The sequence below is a fragment of the Ambystoma mexicanum genome, chromosome 6q (assembly GCF_040938575.1).
Source record: "Ambystoma mexicanum isolate Mex_15411 chromosome 6q, UKY_AmexF1_1, whole genome shotgun sequence".
Taxonomy (NCBI): domain Eukaryota; kingdom Metazoa; phylum Chordata; class Amphibia; order Caudata; family Ambystomatidae; genus Ambystoma; species Ambystoma mexicanum.
In genome coordinates, this window is record NC_090937.1 from 85042899 (window position 1) to 85068857 (window position 25959).

Here is a 25959-nt window from a genome sequence, read left to right on the forward strand (position 1 = left end):
GAGGAATGCATTTCTCCTATAAAGGATAATACAAAACACACTGATAAGAAATTAATCCGAACAGATTTCCATGGATCTAGCGTGGCCAACAACCAGGCAGGATAAGGTCAACATTTTAAAACAGTTGCAACCATAATGGGATTTTCTAAAGGCTTTTAAAGCAAGTGTTTTTAAATATAATGGATATTTTAAGACGGATATGGAAAGATGCTTCCACTATGAAAGAGACCCAAGATTCACAACTGGGATAGCGAAGCAGCCCAAGACCCTACCCACTGATTCAACAATGGGAGAGAAAACCTAGAGCTGCTATGCCACCCAAAATGACAACAGCCACACAATGTCAGGTACCGAACAGGGCGAACATTCCTACTCTAAACCCAAGAGCTGCCAACCACAGCACCAAAATCATGATTTATAGACAATTCTGCCCCAGGAGATGAAATCCTGCAGCACACTCTACACACCCAAACAATAAACATTTCTGTGAATCTTCGACCTGCGTCCCTTCCTCTGGTGGGAATAACAGTGGGAATAGCTCCTTTAAAAAGAAGGTATGGAGAGTCAAACCCCTCTTTAATAAATAAATCAGTGCATTGGATAAAGACGAGCCTACGTGGACCCAGTGTCAACCCACAATCCATTCTCATGGCCAGGAGAATGAACTGGGTGGGTAAAACTACCAAGGAGACTGCAGTGTGATTATATTTGCCTCTCCCAATCTGCAGGATTATGTGCAGCAATCTAACCGGGGCCCTCAATCTATAACAAACACACCCTGGCTTGCCCCATTGTATTTCCTTCCAGATAATCATAAGAATGTTCAGGTAGCAGCCAGAGATCAAGCCAGCTCAAACTATTTGCATATAATGCCAAAGCCCATTACCGTTAGAACAATCCCACAAGCCTACAAGTCAAACAACCCAATGTGGCGTGTCGGAAGGAGGACGCAGGCACACTTGTGACATTTGCACTGATTGTTTATTAAATAAGAATAATGCCCATCTTTCTCTATTGCTATGGGGGTATTCCCTGCCAATATAAATAACTAAGGTGCTAGTCAGTCATCAGAAAGTCTCCAAACAAAAATAGTCGGCCGTCCAAAGCTATTTCTACCTGACCCTACCACTTTTCTAACCAACTAAATAAAGTCAAAAGAATGACTCTTCTCCAGACTGTTTCTTTTCAAAGAGTTTCTTCTTTGCTTCAAAGTTCTTTCAGTAGGCTATTTTTAGTCTCTCGTCAACTTCGGTATCAGTTCTTATAATTTTTTGGCTTATTCCTTTTACTCGGGAAAATGTTCAATTGATCCTTTTTTCTCTCCGACTTTTCCTTTGATCCAGCCTGCTATGCTTTTGGCTTCCTCTTGGTGGCAGTGCACACACTGTTCGTGATGCAGGAGACCAGCTACCTGGCCTTTATTGCCCAAAGGCTTTGGTGGAGGTCGATAGCTAGCCACGTTAAAAATGAGGCTTGCATCAAAAGCGGCCCTCAAGGCAACTATAACCCCCTGGTTCCTCATAAGTCCTGAGGTTAGGCAGGTGTGTCCTGGATCGACTACTGTTCTCAATCTACATCAATGCAATACTGGTCTTCGCATATGCTGAAGCTGTGTTAATTGCCTGAACCTCAAGAGCCCTACACAAATTAATAACACTTTACTCAGAATTCATGACTGTTCTAGATTTACAAATAAATACAAAAAATCTGCAATAATGGTTTGGTTTGTGCACTAGGCAAGAAAACTATAAATTCCAAATGAGTTGGGGGCGGGGGGGGAGGGTGGGGGGGGGCCCACCCTATACTGAGAGCCCGGGGGAGGGTGGGGGGCCACCCTATACTGAGAGCCCAATAATTCAACTATCTGGGTATTCGATTCCCAATTTTCTTTTAACCTCACTGGGAGAAAAATGATTTGTACAAGTCAATCGATAGGTGGTATTAACCAACTATTAAGGAAATGCAGAACATAGCCCATAAAAAGAATGAAGCAGATGTATAGTTAAAACCAAAGCTGTCACAAAGACACCTCGTCTGGGGTTTCTCCAATACTCAATCTCTGCCAACAGTGGAGAATTACTTTGTCAAAAGACTACTTCTCTCCAAGTTGGTGCCAAACTCCACGACCCATAAGGAGCTAGGTATAAACTACCTTCAGTACAAACTGGCATTAGAAACACTGTTGAGAGACAGGTAAGAGGAGGCGAAAGACCTTTAGGATGGCTGTGTCATTAAGGTGGTAGGAGGTTAAGACCATCAAGAGGAGAGCGGTCGGTAAGAAGGTGGCGAGTACGACCCTCCGGAGAGGGTCTGCCAGTACGGTGGTGTGTAGGAAGACCCTCAGGATGGGGAGGCAGTTGGGAGGGAAGGCCTGCAGAATGGGGGTGGCCAGTAGGTGGGAGATACTTAAGATTGGGATGGCAGGAGGAAGACATTAGGTGGTGGTTGGGGAACAGGAGAAACAGCAAAGGGTTTGCAACATGTTAACTAGAGTGAGGAAAGAAAGAGCAAGCTTATGCCAAGGCATAAGTGAGTGAGGGTCAAATCAGAAGGGTTTAAAAACACAATAGTAGGAGGAACAAGCATTTGGGTGTAGCGCCAAGGGGACTCAGACGCAAAGGAAGTAGGGGGTCGTGCAGAGGCTACAAACCAGCTAGGACACTACCAAAAGGGAGGCAATGTCCTCTTTGGACCTCAGTAGAAACAGACCAGGATTCACAGCTTACTCAAACGCAAAGTGGAAGAGGTACGCCACCAGCATCTGCAACTTGTGGTTGAGGCACTGACGTCAACTGATCTGGAAGGAGTTTGGAGGTAGTTGTAAATAGGACTCAAACCTTTGCAGGAGGTTGTGCAAATAGGTCTGAGCTTGAAATATCCCTACTGTCATTTTAGCGGTGGTGAGGAGGTTGGTGTTTCGGATTATTCTTTTTAAAAGGTTTACTTTTACAGTGTGAACAGGAATTTTTAGGATTGCTTTAAACACTCGCTCCACTGAAATCACAGCTTGATGTATCATTTTCAAGGATGTTTCATGTAGATTTGTCGATGAGCACCAAAGTACTAAGCATATAAATAGATTGATCTTGGTCTCTGTAGCCATATCTATACATCTCTGTTACTATACATCTATCTAGAAAGCATTCAAGAACACTAAAGGAATCTTGCACCCATTGTCCTACATACCATGACACCAACATTGCCAATGCACTCAAAGGAGTAATCCACTCCACCATCGGTTAATTCAACCAGCACTTGCTGGATGGGCTGTTCATAATCCTTTGGGTTGATGCACTCAGTAGCTCCAAATGCTTTTGCCATTTCAAATTTGTCCTTGTTGAGATCAATACCAATGATGCGAGCAGCACCAGCTATTTTACAGCCCATGATCACAGCAAGACCAACTCCTCCCAATCCAAAGACAGCACAGTTAGATCCAGGTTCTACCTGCAAGCGTGAAGACAAGGAGACAAAGACGACAAAATTAAACAATGATAGAAACAGCAAAAAATACCTTTGCGGCTGTTGAGGCAGTTTTTGTACCAAACTCTGTGGAGGTGCTACAATTACCAATGCTAGGGAGTGGGGTAGGCGAACACCTGACAAAAAAGGGAAGCAAAATCTTGGTTAGCAACGAGGTCATCGCAAAAAAGCTTAACGCTCAGGTAGGGGTAGTAGGTCAAGACAACGGTTCCATTAGTCCAAACAGCTATCTCTAGAAAACATACATTTCATTAAAACAACGATCGGGTCAAATAAGTACTTGGGTAATACACAGTATTAAAATATACCAAGCACGTTTATAAAAATCGTGAAGTCTCTAAAAGAACAATAGCAACCCTAATGTCTATGTGTGGCCCCTTTACCAGAGGTGAGCACCCAACACAAAACAGGGGGTTGATCGAACCAGGGGACCATAAATCTTAGCAAGCAGATAAGTCACCTATGGGCCTGCAGACAAACATGCAGTGTCATAAAGACAACCAAACATAGTATACGTGGAAGGCCCAAGACCTGGTAGGTACATTTTACCAACAGGAAAAATAAAAATCCCCAAGGCCTACAGCAGGACTTCACAATTAAACTCCGAGGGTATTATAGGTGTATGAATACACAGTCACATAATATATTGTAGCTATAGAGAAAATGAAACTGTGCGTTAAGCCAGAATTCCTATTTTGGGGATTCTAGGGCCACTAAGGCCCATCAACTTTTTTGCAATGCCACCTATCTCTTTTTGGTGGCTAGAGGGACTGGCCCTGAAGCCCCCCCCTGCCAGTATGTTCCTTTTAACAAGCTATCTGCTATTGGATCGCCCCCAAGGTGGCCAGTCGACACCCCATTTCTGCCCTAGTGTGATTGCGCCACTCCTAGGATAAAGTGGCATGATCACAGATTCAAAGTTCTTTTAAGTAAGGTAAGTATTAAGTACACCACTCAATACTGTTCCAAAAGCAAGTCTTAGGACAGGATCCGTGACCCAAGTTCGACGACCAAAGACCAGGCCAGAGGGAGTTTAGGGACAGGGTACAACACCCGATGTTACCCTATGGGAAACGGAAACAGGTATGTTCACTTACAGGGCCCCCCTCCCACGCTCTGACTCTGTACTTCCAGATGACAGTGCAGATCTTTCGGAATTCGCTGGGGCTCCAATCCTATGTCCTTGGTTCAGGTGAGGGGAGCCCAGGAGTCGCAGGTGCAGAGGTCACGGTTTTCATTAGACTGTTAGAGGCAACTTCTTGAAGACCCCCAAATGAAGAAAATAATGCAGAGCTCCATGGTGCATACCCTTCAGGATTGGAAGGAAGGATGGTTCCAGCAGAGGGCACCACGATCAGGCAGTGACAGGCGATCATCCAGTGCTGAACACAGAAGTAGCTACAGCCCAGCTTCTCTTGTGAAAAGGCAGACACTGCGAGGACAGCCTACTTATGGCATAAGCTGAAGATCCTGCAAGTCCCAAGGCTCTACCCGTAATGGCGACTGCTGCAGCGCAGTAGCCCAAAGGGAGCTGGTCAGTCCACTGGGTAGTCCAGGGTCTCTACCTAAGGCTTCCAAGGCAAGGATCCGTGAGTAGGGCTCGAGACTGGTTTGTCAAAGCAACAACAAGGTTCTTCTGAGATATGTCAGAGGCGCATGGCTTCACTGGGACCATCACTGGAGTCTATGCTGGTCTGCTGCAAGAGTCGGTCAGTGGGCTGCTCTCCTTCATAGAAGTCCTGGTTCCATAGATTATCTGTTGAATGATTGCAAGAGCCCTCCTTTTATCCAACATTCATGCTGGGACATAGCCCAAGCCCACCAATGGTAAGGGATCTGCAACATTCAAACAGCCCAGGGTAGTCCAATTCTGGACAACCACTGGTCATCACAATCAAGAAAGAGTTCTTTTTGCAACTTACCCTCCATAGTTTTCTATGGAGCCCCATTCTTTTTTTAACCCCGTCCCGACTCATTTGTTCTGGGGAATCTGATTATTATACACAATCCATAATGCTCAACTTTGTTTCTATTTGGGAATGTGTATAAAGAAGCATTTAATGTCACATATGTATGTTTGTATGGCACCAGTTGGTCTCTGGAGCCAAATGTAGCTCTTGGTACCAAGCTAACCAGGCTCTTCAGGGATAGAAGCAGGAGCCAAGTAGCTCACAGCAATTTCGAACCCTGTTAAACAACTGCTGGCCAATTCCCTGCACAAAAAACTTTGGATAATGGCTCATTCATTAAGACACAATGTCCTCAGAAGATGCCACTGCCCAAGTCACTATGGAGTGGAAAAGGACCCAAATCCTGAGGACCTACAGTGGACTTTGTGCATGCTGGCCCGTAGAGCCATTTCAGCAGGGGAAGGCAAAGGAAACGTTTTTAGGTGGCCAGAATTTTTACACACACTAAATTATACTGCACTTCTGCCAATCAGTGAACAAAAGCCATTCAATACATGATTTGTATGAACAAGCAGTTTTGAGGGCCGACTTGGGCCAGTCATGCTTCCACGTTAACTCATGCACGTATCATTGGGTTGGACAAGTCTGCTTGGTTTTGTATCATGACCAACTTTCTTTTTGCGATGATATTTATAGCTACTCCAGTCATTTCTCAAGCCATGTTCACGCATTTTAGGGAACATGATCATCATCTTCCTGCCTTTCCACTCCCCCACCCCCATTTATGGTTGCCCAGTACCACCACTGTTGTACTCCATTGTGCTAGAGCCACTGCTTAACATTCATAATTCTCATGGTATTCAAGTTAGAAGGTTGCTCCAGACAGATGCACGTCATTCAATGTTGTGCCTAGTGTACAGTCCCCTTTCCTCCATACATTTGGCATACAATCCATTATGGGAACAGGGCGAGTATGCGAATCAGCGATAATTATAAAAATGTGTGCCTGGTATATGCACGTGTGCAGTCACAGTTGGCACTGATTCTCCCTAGCTGGCTAAGGACTATAACGGTAGTTAGTACAGGGAGTACAATTCAGTTCCTTTTCTGTAGGCCTGGTTCTCCAACTTTGATCACTTTTATAGATTCACATGCTTAGTTGAACATCCCCTGATGTCACAGTGACATTGATAACCTAATACATGCAATTCATTTAACAAGGTGCCTTACATGAATTATGACCAGTCTTATTAATCTGGAGTTGATAAACAGGTGTTGCATTCCCCCTCAATCCTTAGCCACATGTGCTTTCCATAAATTGTGACAAATGTAAAGAAAAATATTTAACACAATTTTACCTTCGCAGTATTGACAACAGCACCATAGCCAGTGGAAATGCCACATCCTAGCAAGCAAACTTTGTTCAAGGGGGCGGATTCGTCAATTTTCGCAACAGAGATGTCTGCCACAACTGTATACTCTGAAAAGGTGCTGGTTCCCATGAAATGGAAGAGCTGTTTTCCCTTACAGGTGAAGCGGCTAGTGTCATCTGGCATCATTCCCTTCCCTTGAGTCACTCTGGAAAATAGTGGACAAATTTAAATGGAACTTTCATAGATTGACAGATGGTAGAATTGCAGGTCATCAATAACCAAATGGCATGTCTGAGAAAGAACAATCCCTTGTTAATTTCTACACATCACCAAAAGACAGGCCTCATTCTGCTATTGATCATCAAAAGTGACCATTATCAAAGTCAGTTTCAGCTTTGCTAAAGAGAGCTCTTTTGATCATGCAGAAATTCATATCCCAGGAGGCCTGTCCTGGGTGATAACCTCCATGGGGTGGGTTTACCATGGTGTGCGATGATCAACAGTAGTTCATGATGGAGCCAGCAAGAGCGACACCCACTGCCATGCACCAAGAAATCTCTGCCAACATGAATACTACTACATGCACAATACTAAAATGGCTTTGAAAACATGGAAGTGCAGTCAAACAAGACCCACAATCTGCACTTGCCCACCAGTATGTTAACACTCACCTGTAGAGGTCTACAGCACTATAGCTCCAATAATGGGGACAGTAAAGTACAACCTACATGAGCCAAAACTAATTAAGGTTGTGAATATACATGGAAAGCAAGTAGAAAAATAAACTCAAGGAACAATATAGTGGTCATTGCTCTCCCTCCCTCGTAACCTTATGGGAATTTCCTGCACTGCAGAAAGGCCCAACATGGACCTCTAAATGATTAATGTCACTTTAAAGCATTACAATGGCGTTTTGTAGGCTGTGTCCTCTCACACAAATTGTGCCCCTATAAACAGGGTATCTCCCAGGAAGCTTGATCGAGGCTTTGTGACACGAATTGAGGAGACGGCAGAGCCACAGAATTAAGAGCGAACAAGATAGGAATTTGGTGTTATGTTAGGGCAGCTTGTATGTCACCCTGGATGTGGCACAGGCTCCTGGCAGGGAAGGAGCCTTGATGTGAAAGGGAGCCGCGCTGCTAACAAGAAGAGATGAGGCATCCTGTAGAACGTGGATGGGAATTTCCAAAAATGATTCTAATATTCCGGAGCCATCAGCTAGGAGGTACTGTGGGAGTGTTTGGAGGAATGGGATCCATCCATTAAAAATGTGGACACATGTTGAAACCAACAATATATGGGACTGTAATTCTAATTTCTTCAGGCGCTGCGTTTCTGTCTGTGTACAGACATTCCACATGCTCAATATGATTATTCATGCATAACCATATGGGATCTACAATTTTTATTTATTTGCATTTTTAAAGAGATCACGCAGCCCAGGGGCATTGAGGCTCTGTTACAGGAATATGTCTCATTTGCGCATTTATAATGTGCTTAATACCCGGAGGTTTCTAAGCACAGACCCGGGGCTCGAACCCGTGTTGCTTCATGTTGTCTTGTTTCCAAGGCGAGCACGTTGCCGCTGAGCTAGCCTCCCGGGACAATGGAGAGTGACATTTTACTGTGGGTGCAACATTGTGAAATGGCATAGTACATGTACAGTTGCTACATTATTTAGACGCTTAATATATAACATACAGGGATTGTGGCTAGCTATTGATACTTTGGGGTATCCTAAGATTTACTTCTTCAACAGGCTATTACTGCTAGCTCCAAACCATAACAACCAAATAAAGATTGAAATCTATAGAAGCATGATACAGCATGCAGCCATTAGACTAAAGGGGTGTCCTGTCAGGAGGAACCGTCTGATTTATTGGACTAGCCTAGTTTGAGATATGTGTGTTTATATGTTTGTGTCTATGTCTTTTGTCTGTCCTTGGACTGGGAAAGCGAAATATGCTCCAATTTTACTGTGCAAATGATCATTCAATTTATGGTAGGCATCAAAAGTCGAGCCAATGTGATTTTTACATACTAAAGGCCTCTGCGGTCAGTGGATAAGGAGACTGGTTTATCCATGAGCATATGGTGATTTACATCAATGAAGTAATGCACTCGGAAAGAGGCTTCTATAGATGTGGTTGCTAACGCTAGCCAGTGGAACGTTAAAGGTCTAAACTGTCCACAAAAAAAAGAAAAAGATATTGTCGAGGATCTGGAGAGAAGGCAGATGTGGCATTTCTACAGGAAAAACACTTGAAAGATAATTCCGAGAATTTACTGACCAACTCAAGGTATACCAAAGCCATACTTCACTGTCACTCTAAATCAAGGGGGTGGGAATTTTAAGTCGTTAAGGATTGGGAATGAAAATAGATAAAGTGACAATGGATGAGGGCCATATTTTCTTGATCGATGTGAACTATGAGAGAACAATGGGAGGAGTGTATGGACTTTGTTCTGCAGAAGGGCCTTTTTTCAGGATTTTAAACACATTATTGCGAGGAACAGGTGGTGACAGTTATTTTAGGGGGAGATTTCATCTGCGTACTAACCCACAAGGTGGAGAGGTCATCTACATGCAGGTATAAGTGTTTAGGGTTGAGCAAGGAGTTTCAGAGATTTGCTGACTCGCTTGATTTAGTTGACATACGGAGGATTTTACATCTTGGGGGGAGAGAATACTCCTTTTACTCCCCAGCCCATGACTCCTTCACAAGAACAGATCATTTTTAGTGTCGGGTAGACTTCCTGAGGATGGTTGGGGCAGTTATAGGAGAGCGCAGCCTATCAGATCATTCAATAGTAAAGTTAAAACGAGATATGGAAGTTTGATTGTCAAATTTTCTTTAGATGGCGGCTTAAATTATTCATATTAAAATATGAGAAGGCATTGAAGGAATTCAGCACTATTTTGAGGAGAATAGTGTGTAGACAGTCTGATATTCCTATATGCAGTGAACTGATAAATTGGACTTCGAGCAAGGAAGTAAGGAATGGATCAATTAAAAGGGATGGAATCAGAACTTCCAGAATTTCTAACAAAAATATGCCTCGCCACAGGCTATGGAGGATAAAATGAAGATCGATCGAGTTAGCGAATCCCTTAAGTGTGAAACGGATAGGCAGGTGGAAAAGGGATGTTCTTTATGAAACAAAAATATTGGGCGGAGGGGGAATCGAGAGGGTTGACTTTTGGCAAATAAATTTAAAGGGTTGTCGGAAACATGTATCCACAGGATAGAGAATGGGCTGGGTGGGATGGCTATAAAAAAAAAAAAAAAAAAAACCTGAATGTTTCCAGTCCTTCTGTGCTTCTTTGTATGCGAAAGAGTTTCACTCTCCATCGTCAAAACTGGCTGAATTCTTTGATAAAATATAAATCCCCTGCTTACCTGAAGACGGCAGGAACACGTTTTATGCTTCAATTACTGTATCAGAAATGTTAATGGCAACAAATCACTCAATACTGGGAAATCTCCAGGTATGTATGGGTTACCTGTGGAATTTTATAAGTCTTTTAGTTTCAAACTGGTGCCTATACGTTGTGGCCTATATAACAGATTTAAGACGGATGGGACACTGTCCTTCACTGAGCGAGGCTATTGTTGACTTAATACCAAAGCCAGGGAGATTATACTAAATTTAGTAAACCAATCTCACTTTTCAATGTAGATGCAAAAATATTCACAAGAATTTTAACCAATAGGTTACATACTATGAGAGATCTAATAGATCAATCCGAGGTGGTATTTATGAGGCAGGGATATAGATATGATATTAGAACAATAATAAACATGAGTTTATCGGAAGCTGAAGGGGAAAATATGCTATTGATCTTTTTGGATGATGAAAAAGCATTGATGGTATGAACTGGACCTTTTTAGACTACACGCTGCGTGAAATGGGTTTGGGCCATTTTGTCTTAATGCTGTTGGAGCGCTAAAGCCGAATATTACTGCTAGAATTTGGGTAAATGACGACCTATAGTCATCCTTCCTGCTATTTTGTGGACTACATGATCAGCAAGCTGATAGAACAGCTCCAAAGGATAGTCCGTAAATGGGAGCGTATGACTTAATGTTTGGACAAGAGTAAATGCTATTAATATGATGCCTTTTCCCAAAGTGTTGTATGTTATACAGTCACTCCCTTTGAGATTTTCTAAGAATGTGCTTAATCGTACTGATCAAGTTTTTCAGGAATTCTTGTGGGTTAAGAGGCCAACGATCCCACGATGCATCATGACGCGTAGTGTGATCAGAGGATTCTTGTTGAAATAAATTTAAATAAATAATCAGTCCATTATTTTGCTGAGGATGAGGAACCTGAGCCATTGTGGGTGTCGATAGCGAGGTAGAGATTACTGCCTTATTGTCAAAGTAGCTTATATTCATTTGGAAAAATGCCCAAGCTGCCAGCGAAATTACAGACATTAGTAAGGCGGCTTCAACATTGTGGATTCTGGGGTGTGGACAGAATGTATGTATTATGGAGCTTCAATCTGGTATGATCCTTGTTTGCAGATAGATAAAATGTTGAGCTGGCGTAGCTGGGTTAAAAAAGGAACCTTGAAGATTGGAGATGTTCGACAGGAAGGAAAAAGAATACCCTTCAAAAAAAGTTATACGAAAATATGCTCTAGGTAAAAGGGAGCTAGGGAGATGCAGGGCTTTGAAGGACATGTTATCTGAAAGGCAAGGGATGCAGAGTATGCCGATGGGAGAAAAACCTAAGATTTGTGAATCGTTTAATACACCGCCTTGTATGGTCTCAACCTTTAAGACTATGCCGGTGGAAGGTTCCTTGACAACTTCTTGGGATAAACCGAGGCAACCCTGGGAGGATGAGTTGGGCAGAAATATATCAGTGAAGGAACGGGAGGGGCTTTGGAAGGTGGCCACAACGGCTAAAATGGACTTGAATTTACGCTATACCCACCAGAGGATCCTAGGTCGTCTATACTAGACTCCTGTACGGATGTATGAGTTGGGTATGAAAGATAATGGAATGTGCTGGGGTTGTGGAGAGGGAATAGGGTCATTGGTACACATGTTGTGGGCTGCCCTAGAGTTGTGGACTATTTTAAGGATGTGCTTGATAGGTTAGATACAGTGCTGGGTCTGGCATGCCCCAAGGTTTTTGTCAGCTGTGGTTCTGCTCTCTTCCAAGGGCAGATGCGAGATGATCATGCTGGACTGATAAGGCCGTACTTGTGGCGACCAAGAAAATACTGAGGGTGTGGAAAACAAGAAAAAAAAGCCACTTGTGAAGGGTTGGGTATCAGATATGCAGACTTTCAAATGTTATTAAAATGGAATTGGGAGGAGATATATCTGGAATTATGGGGGATGTTTAATGAATGTATGGATGGGCGTAATGCAGAGCATCTTTATGATTAAATGTATGCGTGTTAGTCTTGGTGGTGGTGTATGTGTACGGGGGTGTGGGTTTGTGATTTGTCCTGTCTTGTCTGTGTGTTGTCTATTATATCTCGATGTCCTATAGACGCTGGGTATTGTATAGTTAAAAGATTTACTTGTGAAGCTTGTGACAAATTTGATATACTAGCTCTCAAAATAACATGTATAATACATTCGTTTTATTTTTTTGTAGTGAAAAAATGTAAATAGAGTGGGGGGAAAAATACAAATAAACCACGCTACACCTTTCCTCCCCTCGACTGCCATTTGTAGTCCTGAAATAGTGACTATTGAAAAAAACTACTCTGAGAAACTGAAAAACTCGACCTCAAAAAATCATGACAACCTTACCAGAGAAGAAAGAGCAGCACTTAAAAAATTGCAGGGCCATCCTGCTGGGACAGTTTCTCTAAAGTTCTACCATGACTTCATAAAAACAATACATCTGAGGCAGTACATAAGCTCCACTCTTAGTAGAAGGCTGTAACACCTGAGAAGGAGGTAGCGTCGATCGAGCAGCCAGGCTGATCTTAGGAGGGAGAGAGGGCTGCAGCGTGGTACAAATAAATTGTAGCATACATATGATCCAAAGAAACACTCAAACACTATGTATACTAAAAATAAATGTGTGTGCTGAAAGAGATATGTGGGCAGTACAATTAGAGAATTGCGCACAAGGATTAGGGAACATATCTCGTCGTTGAACAAAGTAGATCACCCAGCATGTGGGTGCAGGTTGATAGGAATGGAGAGCCCACTTCTTGCTTATTTGACTCCGCTTCTTTTGGTTGTGGTTTGTGGTGTCACTATTGGAGTTGGCAATGCACATTAATTATGGCGCTTTCAGTTTATTTTCAAATCATGTTATAACTTGATGTAATTAGGGTACTCTGACACGTGATGTTTGAATTTGTGTTTCATTTACATTTTCCCATGTTTCCCTTCACCATCATTGCCATGGACTACTATAATGGGCACATACATTTCTCTGTCTTATTTGATGCTATGACAATGGTCATTGAATTTTCACTTTGTCATGAAATGTCGGCAATTAATTTACAGCCTTGAGGACGACCCATAGGTCGAAACACGTGTCGGCTGTATCAATTAAATGGAACTTACCTAATGGACTTGAACATTTGTGGACATTTAACTTTGTTCTATTAATACATTTTGATATGACTGGGTCTCGGCGCAATCCAGCATCACGCTTGTTTTCTTGATTTTAAGAGGGTGTGCGCTCAGGGGGACCACACATGCTGGGAGTGGCAGCCTGTAGACCACGTAATCAAAAATATTAGGAATAGCGCACACCACAGTATTACTCCCCACTCTAGATTAATTTTTCAGTTTAGTAAAAATAAATGCTTTATATAAATACAAGTAGGCCAAGAAGACTCTTGGGTAAATTAAGTACCATCACATTATATATAAAACACTATTATTTTTTTTAAACGTACACTTCATGAATACAACCCAAAGTATTACCTTTTTAAGAATAGCAGTCAGCAGTTCAAGGTTAGGTAAACTTATAACACATTCAGAATGCAATCAGCTATTCTTAGTGAGTAAAACCAAGTTACATATACTTTTTGAATACAGTCAGTAATTCAAGGGTAGGAGACCCAGTCAGTCATGCAGTGACACTCAGTTAAGGAATCACTTAGTAAACCAACCTTGTTACCAGTATACTTTACTGAATAGCGGAACACAAATTAATGTAACAGTATATACCTATAACTAGTTCCCCTTACTCACAGTGCTTAGAGAGGCACAGCTCCACCTCACTGATCATGCACAACAAGGCTGAAACACGTGTCTGGAGTTGCTGTTGGTTCTCTTGTTCAGAAGGGAATTGCCATAGCATTTTGGTGCTTGACTGCCCATGTAGGCGGGACAAAGACTGATATGCAAATGCATATTTCCAATCTGTGAAAGGTACACTGAGCAAAAGTGTGGCTGCAGACTCTAGAGTGGGTACCTCCCCATAGAACAGGCAATTTTTGCTGTGTTCGTTCTCATAGAGGGTGGGCCCATGACTGATTTTCTTTTTAAACCTACATTCAGGATAACCTCAGTTATACCAGGTGATTCACACCTAATGTTGTAATAAACTATTACAGTTGTTTTCAGATCAATGGAGCACAGATTAAGTGAAGCAATAACCTTCTAACATTTTTTAGGATGGCAAAAGCAGACCAAAATTTTTAAAACCCTAACTACATTCAAAATAACATTGTGTTTCTCGCCTAGTATAACAATGCTGTAATAAACTCAGTTGCTTTTCAGATCAGTGAAACAGACTAAGCTAAGCAAGAAATCTTTACACTATTTTAGGCTTGCACCAGGCAGAAGAAAGTCAGCTAAACCACAGTACATTTATTCAGAATGGCACAGCTATTCAAGGGGAGTTAAACCTATATCATTTTTAAAAAGGTGCTACCAGTGCCTTAAATATATATAAACATAAGACTTTCAGAATCTTTATGAGGCAGACCAGGGAAAGCAAAACCCAATGCTAATTTTCGAGAATGACCCAATGTTATTCAAGGTAGGTAAAACCCAAGGTAGACTTATTCTAGGTAGGCTATACAGAAGATCAGGGGAAGCAAGACCCAGTTGTATTCTGAAATAATAGTTGGGTGAAGCCAACATCATTACTTTTGGGAAGTGGGGGGAACCAATTCACAGGTGAGTAAAATAACCTTATTTATACTTTTACTTTTAAGAAGGCCAAAACACATTCAAAGAAAGTAAGTCTATTGCATGAGTTCTCTGAGAGGCAGAATAGGGACCCTGCAGTCTACGTGCCAGCTGTAGACAGGGTGCGATAGGGTTCAGTTGCAGAAAAAGTCAAGTTCCTGTGGAAGTCTTCAAAAGAAATAAGTTAATTTTAGAGTTACTTAGGGCCTAAGGAATTCAAAGACGACACCCTAGGACTCCAGCAGTGGGCCTGGGTGAAATGGATGAGTACTCCCAATCACATGAGACCCCAAAGCGACAGGAATCACAAAAGGCTCAAGCTGAGTAATACCCCAGCCAACATAGTACCTCAGCACTGAAGGGTTTGTAGCAGATGTCATCAGGATATGCAGCCAAAAACCAGGTCAATGAATTCCTTGTTGTGAAGACAGGACACTGGAAGGACATTTGCAGCAGGGATCAACGGGGAAGACTCCAGGCAAGGGTTTCTACGCGGCTGGATGGGGTTCTGTCGTTTTGGCACCCTTTTCAGCAGCCAGATGAAGAACGTATATCACTAATCAGATTCTCATCACTCTCTCGGTCCTGCACTCTGGTGAGGGGACTTCAGGGATTCAAATTGTGTCTCTGGAGAGCCAGGAGGAGGGCGCCAAAGGACTGATTTCAGTCTTCGGAAGACCATTCACCGCACAATGGCTCGAGGTCCCAGGGTATTGGGGTATTGCAGCCCAGCAAGCTAAGAGCACGTCATGGGATAGCTCAAAACACAGGTCTTCTTGGGACTTGTGGATCTCACCAGCCTCTGGACAGGATTAGTCACGTTCAGGACCCCCAGGTCGGTTGGAAGGAAGGAAGGGATACAGCAGGCTTTTGGTCACTGGAAATTGCTACACCAGTCGTTTCTTCATCCTCTTAGTGTTCAGCTCCAGTGGTAGACTTGTCAGAAGATTCCAGGTTCGGAATATTTAACAGGAACTACAGCACAACTTCAACATTCTCTCTCTGCATTTTACAGCAAGGGGCAGTCTAGCTGTTCAATTAGGACAGCCAGCCCCACCACTGGGAGTTGGTTCCCTTCAGGCAAGGTGAAAAACAAAGGGCTGCAGAGTTGGACTCCTCCCTCGCTTCCTGACTTCTCCGACACTCTGGCGCCAGGGTGGGGCATCCTAAGGATTGCCTCCGAAGACCAAACTTACTGAGCTCGTTCCCTCCTAGAATGGCAGTGGAAGACCTCAAACAGAAAGCACAAGTAATGGCAAAAAAAATAAGGAGCCACCATTTTAGCAAAATGGTGGCGCTTCTGTGCATTACCAAGGCTGAAATAATAGCCTGCGAGTAATAAAGACTAAAAGTCAAAGGTAAAACCACTGCCACCAGCCATTTGTGTAAACTCGCAATTGTAACAAAATGTTACCAGGTAAGAAATGGGATACATTGTATTGTATCTCCCCCCCCCAGCACTCCACATAAGGTGGGAGTAAAGGGGATGAAAATCCCCCTTTACTACTTGGGAACAGTAGTTGGCCCAACTATGAGAAAGAAATTAACAGGGGAGCCCAAAGGGGTAACACAGCCCAAGCCCAAAAGTTGTAGGAAACTATACCTTCAAGCATACACTATGGAGAGACCTAAAAAGGGTAGCCCGCCCTAAAAAGCGTAAAAGACTTGGCGAGTGGGGGGGGAAAAAAAAAAGATTTCCCCTCACCTAGGGACAAGGTAAAATAGTTGCCAAGTCCAAGCAAAATGTTCTGGGGTTGACACAGAGGTTACTCAACACATCCAGAATTCATTATAAAACCTGCCGATAAGGGAGGGGGCGGGTGAATTGTTTTTTGGTTGTGTGATACCTATAACAAAAGTCCTGAAACAACTGCATGATCAACTGTTTAACTGGAGACTAGACACTAATCTGACAAAAAAGGCTCCAAGAAGAGATTGAAAGTCTAACCGCAGATTTTTTTCTCCAAAGATGGACAGACTGATGAAAACATTTTCCTCACTGGATCTCACCCCACCATTCCAGCCTTCTATATTTTGCCTAAAGTGCATAAGCATTGCACTCTCCCTCCAGGGAGACCACCGTTTCTGCTATCAGCTCACTCATTGAGCATCTGCCCCTCTATGCAGATACCACAGAGATGAACATTCTCTCTCAGACCAGCATAGACCGAGAAGACCTCCTGGTCACCCTCGATGTGGAAGCTCGCTAGACAAGCATTCCACAGATGACCAGCATAGAAGTCATGAGTGTGTATCTGGAAAGACGTACCATTACACTCGAGTTCCAACAGTTTTCATTCTTGAATGCATCAGAATCACATTAACTGAAAACTATTTTCTCTACGAAGGCCAATTTTACAAACAAAGACACAGCACGAACATAGGGGCCACATTTTCCCCGAACATTGCCAGTTTCTACATGGACCAATTTGTGTCCCACTCCATCTATAGTGACCACAATCCATTTACTGACAACATTACCAGCAGGCATCGGTATATCAACGACATCTTCTTGACCTAGAAAGGGGCAGAGCCAAGACTCCGGAAACCAACAGACACAAATACTCTTCTCCATTATGAAACCTTTCATCCGCTTAGTGTCTATGACAACCTCCCTTTCAGACAGTTTCTAAGAATTTGCAGAAACTGCACGCCAACCACAGACTTTGACACCCATAGTTAAGAATTTACCACAAGACTAAAACATTTTGGTTACCCACGCAAAGTGATCCGAGATGCAAGAAAATGGGCACGAAACACCACCAGGTATAGGTGTCTCACTAAGCAGCCCAAAAGTACTGTGGACAAAATGACGTGTGATTCAGTCCAATCAGTAATGCCCTAAGGAGAATTCTATGAAATTGGAACATATGAAAGATCCCCGACAATCTAGGTTAGCTTTTAAAAGAAAGAGCAACCTTAAACCTTTGTGCATACCTATGAACACCAGAGACGGGCACTTTGCTGATGCTCAGTTTGCCCCCTCACAAAAAAGACATGAAATATATAGATCTTTATGACTTGAATTGGCAATTCCAGACCTTTGCTAATTGCAAAACACAATGGCCGTTCTATGGAATCAAGTGAACTCACTTACATTGGAAAAACTAAACGTGGGATCAGACAATGTGTGGACACAAGTCCAGTTTAAAAAAAACATGTGGCGGATAAAATAATTATCTATATTGTAGAGAAAAATCAAACCGACAGCTCTTTTGGTTCATCATCCAGATCAATGAACCCCCAAGGGGAGCCGACACAAATTATCCTTTGCAAAACAGAACAGAAATGGATCCACAAATTGGACTATTAGAAGGGGCCGCCACAAGAGCATTGAATGGGGCCTAGTTATGCATTAAGTACCTAACCTACCATCATATACAGGTACGAAGAACTCCCACATCATGAACAAATAGCATTGCATGCTCCACGATCGGTTTTTGTTCTACTGGTGTGGACCTTGCATTACAACCAGTCTCATGTTTGATGTAGTCTGCAGTCCCCTGCAACAGTATTGAGATGAGCAACAAAATAGCTTGAATTATTTTTTATTATGTGGTAACATGTCCACACTAAGATGGCCACTGTATGTTGGTTCGTAAATAACTGTCCCTAGGACACCGTGATGTCAGCATGCCTCTATATCCAACCTGTGCTACTGCTGCCACCTCTATTCCAGATTAGATTCAGAGGAGTTCTAGGCAGACCGTTTTGAAAATCACAGAGGTATGTTCCATATGAGCATTTCTTTCGTGCATTAGTGACAGCTGCCACTCTACCGGCTCTGAAACGGGCCGGGGGGGGGGGCAGTCAAATCAGGACAACTAGGTCCCCCAGTGTGAGCTGGTTACATTCAAGCACTCGAGCAGACAGAGCAGGGGGAAGGAAAAACTCCTCCCCCACTTCCTGCCTGATCAGACACACTGGAGCCTAGGCAGGGACACCCAAGGGTTCCCGCCAAAGGCAAAACACAGGCCTCCCCCTACCCCTCCCAGAATGGGAAAAGAGTGGCTAACCAGGAACAACCACGATGGAAATGGCAGAAAAAGAAAGGAGCCACCAAGTTAGTACTTGGGTGACCCTATTGTGAAAACCTGGGACTGAATACAGGCTGTGGTACAAAATAGCACAATAGTTGGTAGAACACGTCCACTGCCATGAGCCTTAACTAGAGGGTTGTCTAAGGGACTAAAAAGTCACAGGAGCAGATAGAAGGGGGGGGATATAGGTATCCCTTTGGCACTCCACATAAGGTGGAGTGTGCCAAACTCTCAGATTATGTTTTGGGATGGATAGTCAGTATCCCTCCATCCTTAATAACAGTAGAAAGGATAAAGTAAGGATCTCAAAGGAGAGCCACAAGGGTCCCCAGCAACACTGCACATAAGGAGGTGTGTGCTGCAAAAGTAAAACAGATGCCTAAAAAGAGATATGAAGTAAAGTATGTGCCATAGTAAAGGTAAAACAGAACAGAGTTCCAAAAGACAGAGCCCATAAGAATGAATGAGTGGAAAAAGGCTCTACTCATTCAGGATGCAATGACAAAGGTTCAGAAGCCCAGCAAAAAGTGCTGGGGTCTCACTAAGAGTGGGGATGAAGCATGAACACGATAAATCTCCCTAACAAGGTAGCCCACCGGAGAGCTTGTCAGTCCACCAGATAGTCCAGGTTTCGAAGGATCAGGACGGCTGGATCCTCAAGATCACGTTGAGACAGTTGGTCCCACCAGTCCAAGGGTTGAAGCACCACACAGGGACTTTGCAGATTAGGTAGTCCAACAGGGCTTCACCGGGCCAGGGGCAGGAAAGGATGCTGGGCATCTTCAGTAGTCTTTTTCGGCTCTTCAGTCAGATTTTCATCTACACAGGATTCTTGGATCTAACGCTGATCTGAAGAAATTGCTGCAGGAGACCTCTTCCTGTCTGGCAGCAGGTCTAAGCTCACCAATTGTAAAGCTCTACACCATTCAAACAAACAGAAGTGGTCCAATCAGGGACCACTGTTGGCTTCACTCATGCCACACACCCAGTCTTTCAGGCACCAAGGATTTGGCGTGGGACCAGCCGGTCCCCATCCCTTCCTGAGCAACACACAAAGGCATCACTATCCTGCAAAAGCTGGGGCTTTCCCGACCAAGTGCATGACCCATGGGATGTGGCCATTTCAGGGCACTAGATATGTTTAGTAGCCATATGCAGTAAACGTGATGTGCACACTCGAAATAAAACAAAATCGGTAAAAATATCATTGCTGCCACCAGCTTGTCTTTGGACATAGATAAAAGTAACCAAAATCCTAAGTATAAAAAGCTAGGGTGATGCAAAAGTAAACCCCATTGCACTGTAAAACACTGTGTGCAATGTTAAAAGAAAGGCAAAAAGGGAACCAGTTTCCCATTATTTAAAGTCAGGATTGATCATTGGAGGGAAAGGGGCTAAAGAGAAATCATTCCCAACAATGACAGTTCACTAGTTGCAGTTTGGGGTTGTATGGTTGGAGAGAATGAGAAGAAATGGTCCCTCAGACTATTTTTTGGAATATTTTGTACTGCATTTTTTAAAACAAAAAAAACACCACACAATGATGTACATATTTAATAACCATTACCCAACTTATCTTATCGTACCCAAACTCCCCCCAACCCACCTGTGCACAATGTCTCAAAGAATAATCCTAATCACACCACATCCACCTCCACAGCCTGTGTGTTGACCTCATCGCTATTGCGTACAAGGTCACAGTTAGCGCTATCCATCGTTGGATGTCAATCCCCAAGTCGGCGCCCTGTTCTCCTAGCGTCTTCTGTCAACAAACCATGTTCAGAGACTTCTGCAGCTCTGCAGAAACCCAAAAGGTGCATGAATGTCACCACTACATACGTAATAAGTCCCCGCGGCCTGTAGAGAAACTGGCAAGTATCAGCAACTTATCTACTTTTCTATGTGCCAAATTAAGATTTCCGGCTTGCAAATATTTACTTGCCAACCTCAAATTCAAACCTTGCTGATTAGTGTTCAGGTCTGCCAAGCAACAAGAGTTTGAGTAACTAAAAAAAGAAAAAGGTTCTCTGAAAGGCAGCAGAGTTGCGATGCTAAGCGAAGGTTAGAATACCAGTGTCCTAATGAGGTGGACAATCGGACAGTAAACCAGTCTTAATATTGATTCCAACTATGCCGCTATTTGTTTCACAGTCCCACTGTGGGTACCACCAAGAATAAAAAATGCATAGTAACTCATTCTAGATTTAAAATCTAATGCTTATTCCTCAAACGCCACAGCTGCCAATTCTTTTTCGGAAATGAGCCCTTCCTGGTTAAGAAACATCTTCCTTGCACCAATACTTTCAAGATAAGGTTGTGACATTCCATTTGATGAGTCCATTTTTGCTCTTTCAGTGAAACGAGATTTGCAACAGTGTAAAACTAGGTTAATGTCTAGACAACCGCTCTGATAATTCACTGCTGTCAAAATTACACAACAGCCCTACCAGTCTTTTAAAAGCTGGCAGATGGCTACTTCCAAGACCAACAAATTGGGGAAATGAAGGTTCCATTAAAAAGCCAAACTTCTCTCTCCTACCGGTGAAGGCCTAAACAAGTAGTTGGTCACCTAGCTTTGCAATTAGTGAGAACTTACCCCTTGTATATGGCTTAGTACTTTCCCCATTACCATTATTCAACTCCAATAATCCAGGCTGCTCTTGGACTTCAATAAACTGAGTTATTGCGTCACACTTCCGCCAGTTGCTGACAACTCTGTTGTCTCCATAATTACTTCGTGATTTTCAAACTTTGTCAAAGAACCGGCCTCCAAATACAAACATGGCAAAGGGTTCTACTACCGTTTTTAGTCCCCAGAGAAAAGCAGCAGATTCCGCACAGTTTCAACCATATTCCAACCATTGAGAGCGTCCACATTGTTAGGGGAGTTCTCAGTCTACCAACAGATGACACTCTATAAAACTATCCCTTGGTATATGTGATGATGGAAATAAATTGGAGGGACATGGCCTCCATGTCCTTGTCCTGTACTCCCTGATCATGTGTGTTCAAGTGTTGTATTCTGCACAAGAGTCCAGTTGGGACTCGTGGAAATGCAGCTCTTCCGCTTTTTGGTTGTGGTGAACAGAGAGCCTTGGGATAACCTTATGGCACCCATGGGTGGTGGGTACAACCCTGTACACCTAGTGTATGTTTTTGGGAACCTGTGTGTGGTCCACAGAGCAGGGTATGGACTGGTTGCAGCGCCATGCTGAATCTGACAGGTCCTCCGAGTATCCTCTATTTTGGAATACCCAGGCCCTGCCATAAGAATCAGTGGATTTCTGATGGGAGACAAGATGGCCCCTGAGGCTTCTTGCTTTCTACTGCCTGTTACCTTGTTTTCCCAAAGTCCAGGGAAACCCTGACTGTCCCTTCCCCAGACTGGCTGTTGGGTGGAAGAACCATATATGGTAGTGTGGGGAAGGGCAGACCGGCTGGAGCCTTCCCAGTGACTATGTTGTGGGTACACCCTTGGGGTGAATAGTGTGTGTGACCAATATGCCTTCTATGTTATGGGTGTCTGGTTTCTGTGTATGTGACACAATGAATGAGACAGCCCTGCCTGAAACTGACATGAACACAGTGTGGTGTGCTGAAAGGCTGGGCGCTTGCCCAGATCCACATTCCTTGTCATGGGTTTTCTGGGTGGCAGTGAATAGCCTGAATATATGCGAGCCCGATTGGCTGCCTGGCTGCATGAATGCCCTTCTGTGCGATTGGCTGACTGAGCCTGGATCAGGCAGAGTGAATGAGGGACAGATGTGTATATCTGGGGACCTCTCACTTGCCAATTGGTTCAGAAGCTGAAACTTGAAAATGCGTATCCTTGAAGCCCAGCTGGAAGAAGAATTGCTGCTGCTTTCCTTTGACAAAATCTAAAAGCTGTTTAGACTGTCGAGGACTGATCCGAGAGAGGACCTGGCTAGGAGACCTCTTCCCAAGCTACAAGGGAACATTGTGCAAAAGCTGCTGATCTTTGAGGTACCCTGGAAGCCAGTCCCGAAAGGCTGTCGACCGGAGAAGGGGTCCATCGAGAATCTTGAAGTGAACACCAGGACATCAAGGCCATCGAAGTCCATTGCTATCAACCAGGGTTCAGAGGATTTCCGTGACCGTTGGAAGCCAGCCGAGGCGTGTTGCCCAGACCCGGGGACAGCTGGATGCCGTGCTGCTCGACAACCGAAGCCGCAATGCTCCACCCTTGCTTAAGAACATTGAACCAAGGGCTCCCTTGCCATCACCGTCATTCTCCTTTGTCCCGCCAGGGAAAGTCGAGGTTGTCGGCTACTGAGGAAAGTCCACCGGTGGGTTTCTTGCCACCAGAAGCAGACACGGTCCGAGGACACAGATGAAGCGAAGATCTGAAGTCCAGCCAGAGGTAGAGTCCCGATTGCCAAAGCTATCCCGAGATACGTGCTGCAGCACCGACATGCCAGAGGACCGCCGAAGCATCTCCGACGCCCGCTGCTGGGCCGACATCCATCACTGAGTCTTCTTTGCAGCACCAAACTCTTTGCATTGAGGTGCACCGCACGCCTCGTCTTGCAGCACCAAACTCTTTGCATTGAAGTGCACCGCACTCCTCGTATTCACAGGACTGCCACTATCAATCGTCGAAGAGCACAGTGAAGATCAAAGCTGCAGTCTCGACGCAAGAGTTCACTTTTCTTCATGGAATCTCGCCTTCTGTAAAGGGAGTCCACACTCAACGAACCATCGAAGAAACTCTTCCATCTCCGGTACATTGTAGTGGTTGAAAATTTTAACCAGGAAACAAGATTATTTAAACATTAATGGACGGGGCTTGTTAATACTCTATCACAGGTTTCCCAGGTGGGGGGGGGATCCTCACTCAGAACTGCATCTTAGTAGCTAAAGAACGCATTCTGCCATTTTTTAACTTAACTTGCCTTCCTTCCCATGATCTATGCTGTTACAGTGCTGTGTGATGTGTATGCTATTAGAACTGCCAGCAGTTGATGCATTTTAAAGGAATCAATAGTTAAGTGTGGTACCACATAGACATTGTATATATTTGCCATATTAGAATTGCCAGAGTTATTAACTGATGTATAGATCTTGAACCGTATTGTTCTATAAGAAACTGTTAGCACATAAGTGTGTGGACATTCCTTTGTGGGGGCATGGGGACTACACTGTACTGAAGAACCAGTCCATATCAACTCCTGAGAGCTTAAGCCTTGGTTGCTCGTCCATTCTACCATATAGAGAATCTCGGCTGGGGTACCCTGTGCTTCTACTCTGCCATATCGATGGCAGGAGTACAGATACCCCCCTCTCCAGTCTTTACAGAATACAGGTCCCAAATCTTAGTATAAGGCTGTACTACCAAAAGAGTTGGTAGAATGGCATCGCAGCCTGGCTCGTTTTACGAGGATGATGTAGGTAAGCACAATGAACTCAGTAAATACATAGGTCCAGAGAAATGCTCACACACTTGTAGCGCTAGTAAAACATACGTTTATTGTATATACACAAGGAAAGTTTATATCCGGGTAGTGAAGTACTATTTACACTAATCAACATAGTAGAAACATCAGCAATCCCTTTTCAGGTGAGTAAACCAATAGTAATGGGATGTACCAGTCATGAACATGGTTCAACGATAGATACATTCACTTATTAAAGTCACGCAGACAATGTTCTGTTCTAAGGAATAAAAGGGTTATTCAACACCAGCTATCGCAAATCTACTACTTTGTAATACTTTTCAATGATTCCAATACTTTAGCATTGCATCCCTAACTAGTTAAGAGGTCTTCCGAGCCAGTTGAGGAGGGGTGAAAAGTATTATGCAGCAGCAGAAAAGTCAAAGTTCAACAGGATGACATGCATTACCTACCGTAATAGCATTTCTGACGATTACATTTGCTTAGATTCACATGCTGTGCATATAGTCCGACATCTAGTGGTAACCGCAGAGTATTGCATCTAGTCTTTCGAGGATCGAAAGGGGAAGTCGACATGGGCGTGCCCAACACTATCCCCAACGTGTAGTGTACCCAAAATCCCTCACTCGTCGAGGTCCCTCCGATTGTATTTTTTCTACCGTGAGGGAGCCTTATGACTGAGTGAGTACAAGAAAAGAAGTAGAAAGAGGTCCATGTTCCTTCCATCCGAGCGGGGAGGAAGGGTGGGCGCATGTGAATCTAAGCAGATACAATCATCAGAAATGCTATTACGGTAAGTAATGCAGGTCTTCTGATGCTTGTGAATCTGCTTAGAATCGCATGCAGTGGATAGACTAGCAACCAGTATCCGGAGTTGGGATGCGAGAAGGAACAGTAGTGAAAAGATGTCTTGGTACTGCTTGTCCCACCTGAGAATCAGACCTAGAGTGCCTAGGCAACAGTGTTTTGTAAAGGTGCGTACAGAACTCCAGGTTGCCGCTTTGCAAATGGACGAGGAGAACATTTGCAATGAATGCTATGGAAGCCCCAGTGCCCAGAGTAGAGTGTGCTCTAGGCTTGAAGGGCAAATCTCTTGGCAAGAGTGTATCAGAGTGCAATGCAATGGACAATCCACCTTGAGATGACCGATTTAGAGACAGGGCACCCTTCCCTACCAGCCGCCACTGAAACGAAAAACTGGTTTATCTTTCTCATTAGGTTAGTTTTTTTCCAGATAGTACACGACAGCCCTGCGCACATCCAGTGTGTGTAGGCTTCTCTCAGCCACATTGGTGGGGTTCTGGAAGAATGCGCGTAGCTCTACTGACTGGTTCACATGGAACTTAGAAATAAATGTGGGCGCAAATCATGGCTGAGTGCGCAGAACAACCTTATCTCTGAATTGTAATGAACGGGTTCAGAATTGAAAGGGCCTGTAGCTCACTGACTTCTTATTGAAGTGACTGCCACTAGGAAGGCGGTCTTGTGAGTGAGTGCTTTGAGGCTTGCCTTGTGCATAGGTTTCAAAGGGAGACCCCCATAAGTCTGGTTAATACCACTTTTAGGTCCCATCTGGGAGCCGGGTTACACAGGGGGATGAATTCTTT

The 25959-nt window shown here is 43.8% G+C and overlaps 1 protein-coding gene across 1 annotated transcript in view; it reads right to left on the reverse strand.

Annotated features, from left to right (window-relative positions):
* LOC138515795 (alcohol dehydrogenase class-3) overlaps window positions 1–25959 on the reverse strand; it is a 216112-nt gene that overhangs the window by 36282 nt on the left and 153871 nt on the right. The window contains exons 5-6 of the mRNA XM_069630521.1: window positions 6752–6971; window positions 3187–3447 (exon numbers count right to left, since the gene is read on the reverse strand). Of these exons, the coding sequence (XP_069486622.1) occupies window positions 3187–3447; window positions 6752–6971 (481 nt within the window). The remainder of the gene's footprint in view (window positions 1–3186; window positions 3448–6751; window positions 6972–25959) is intronic.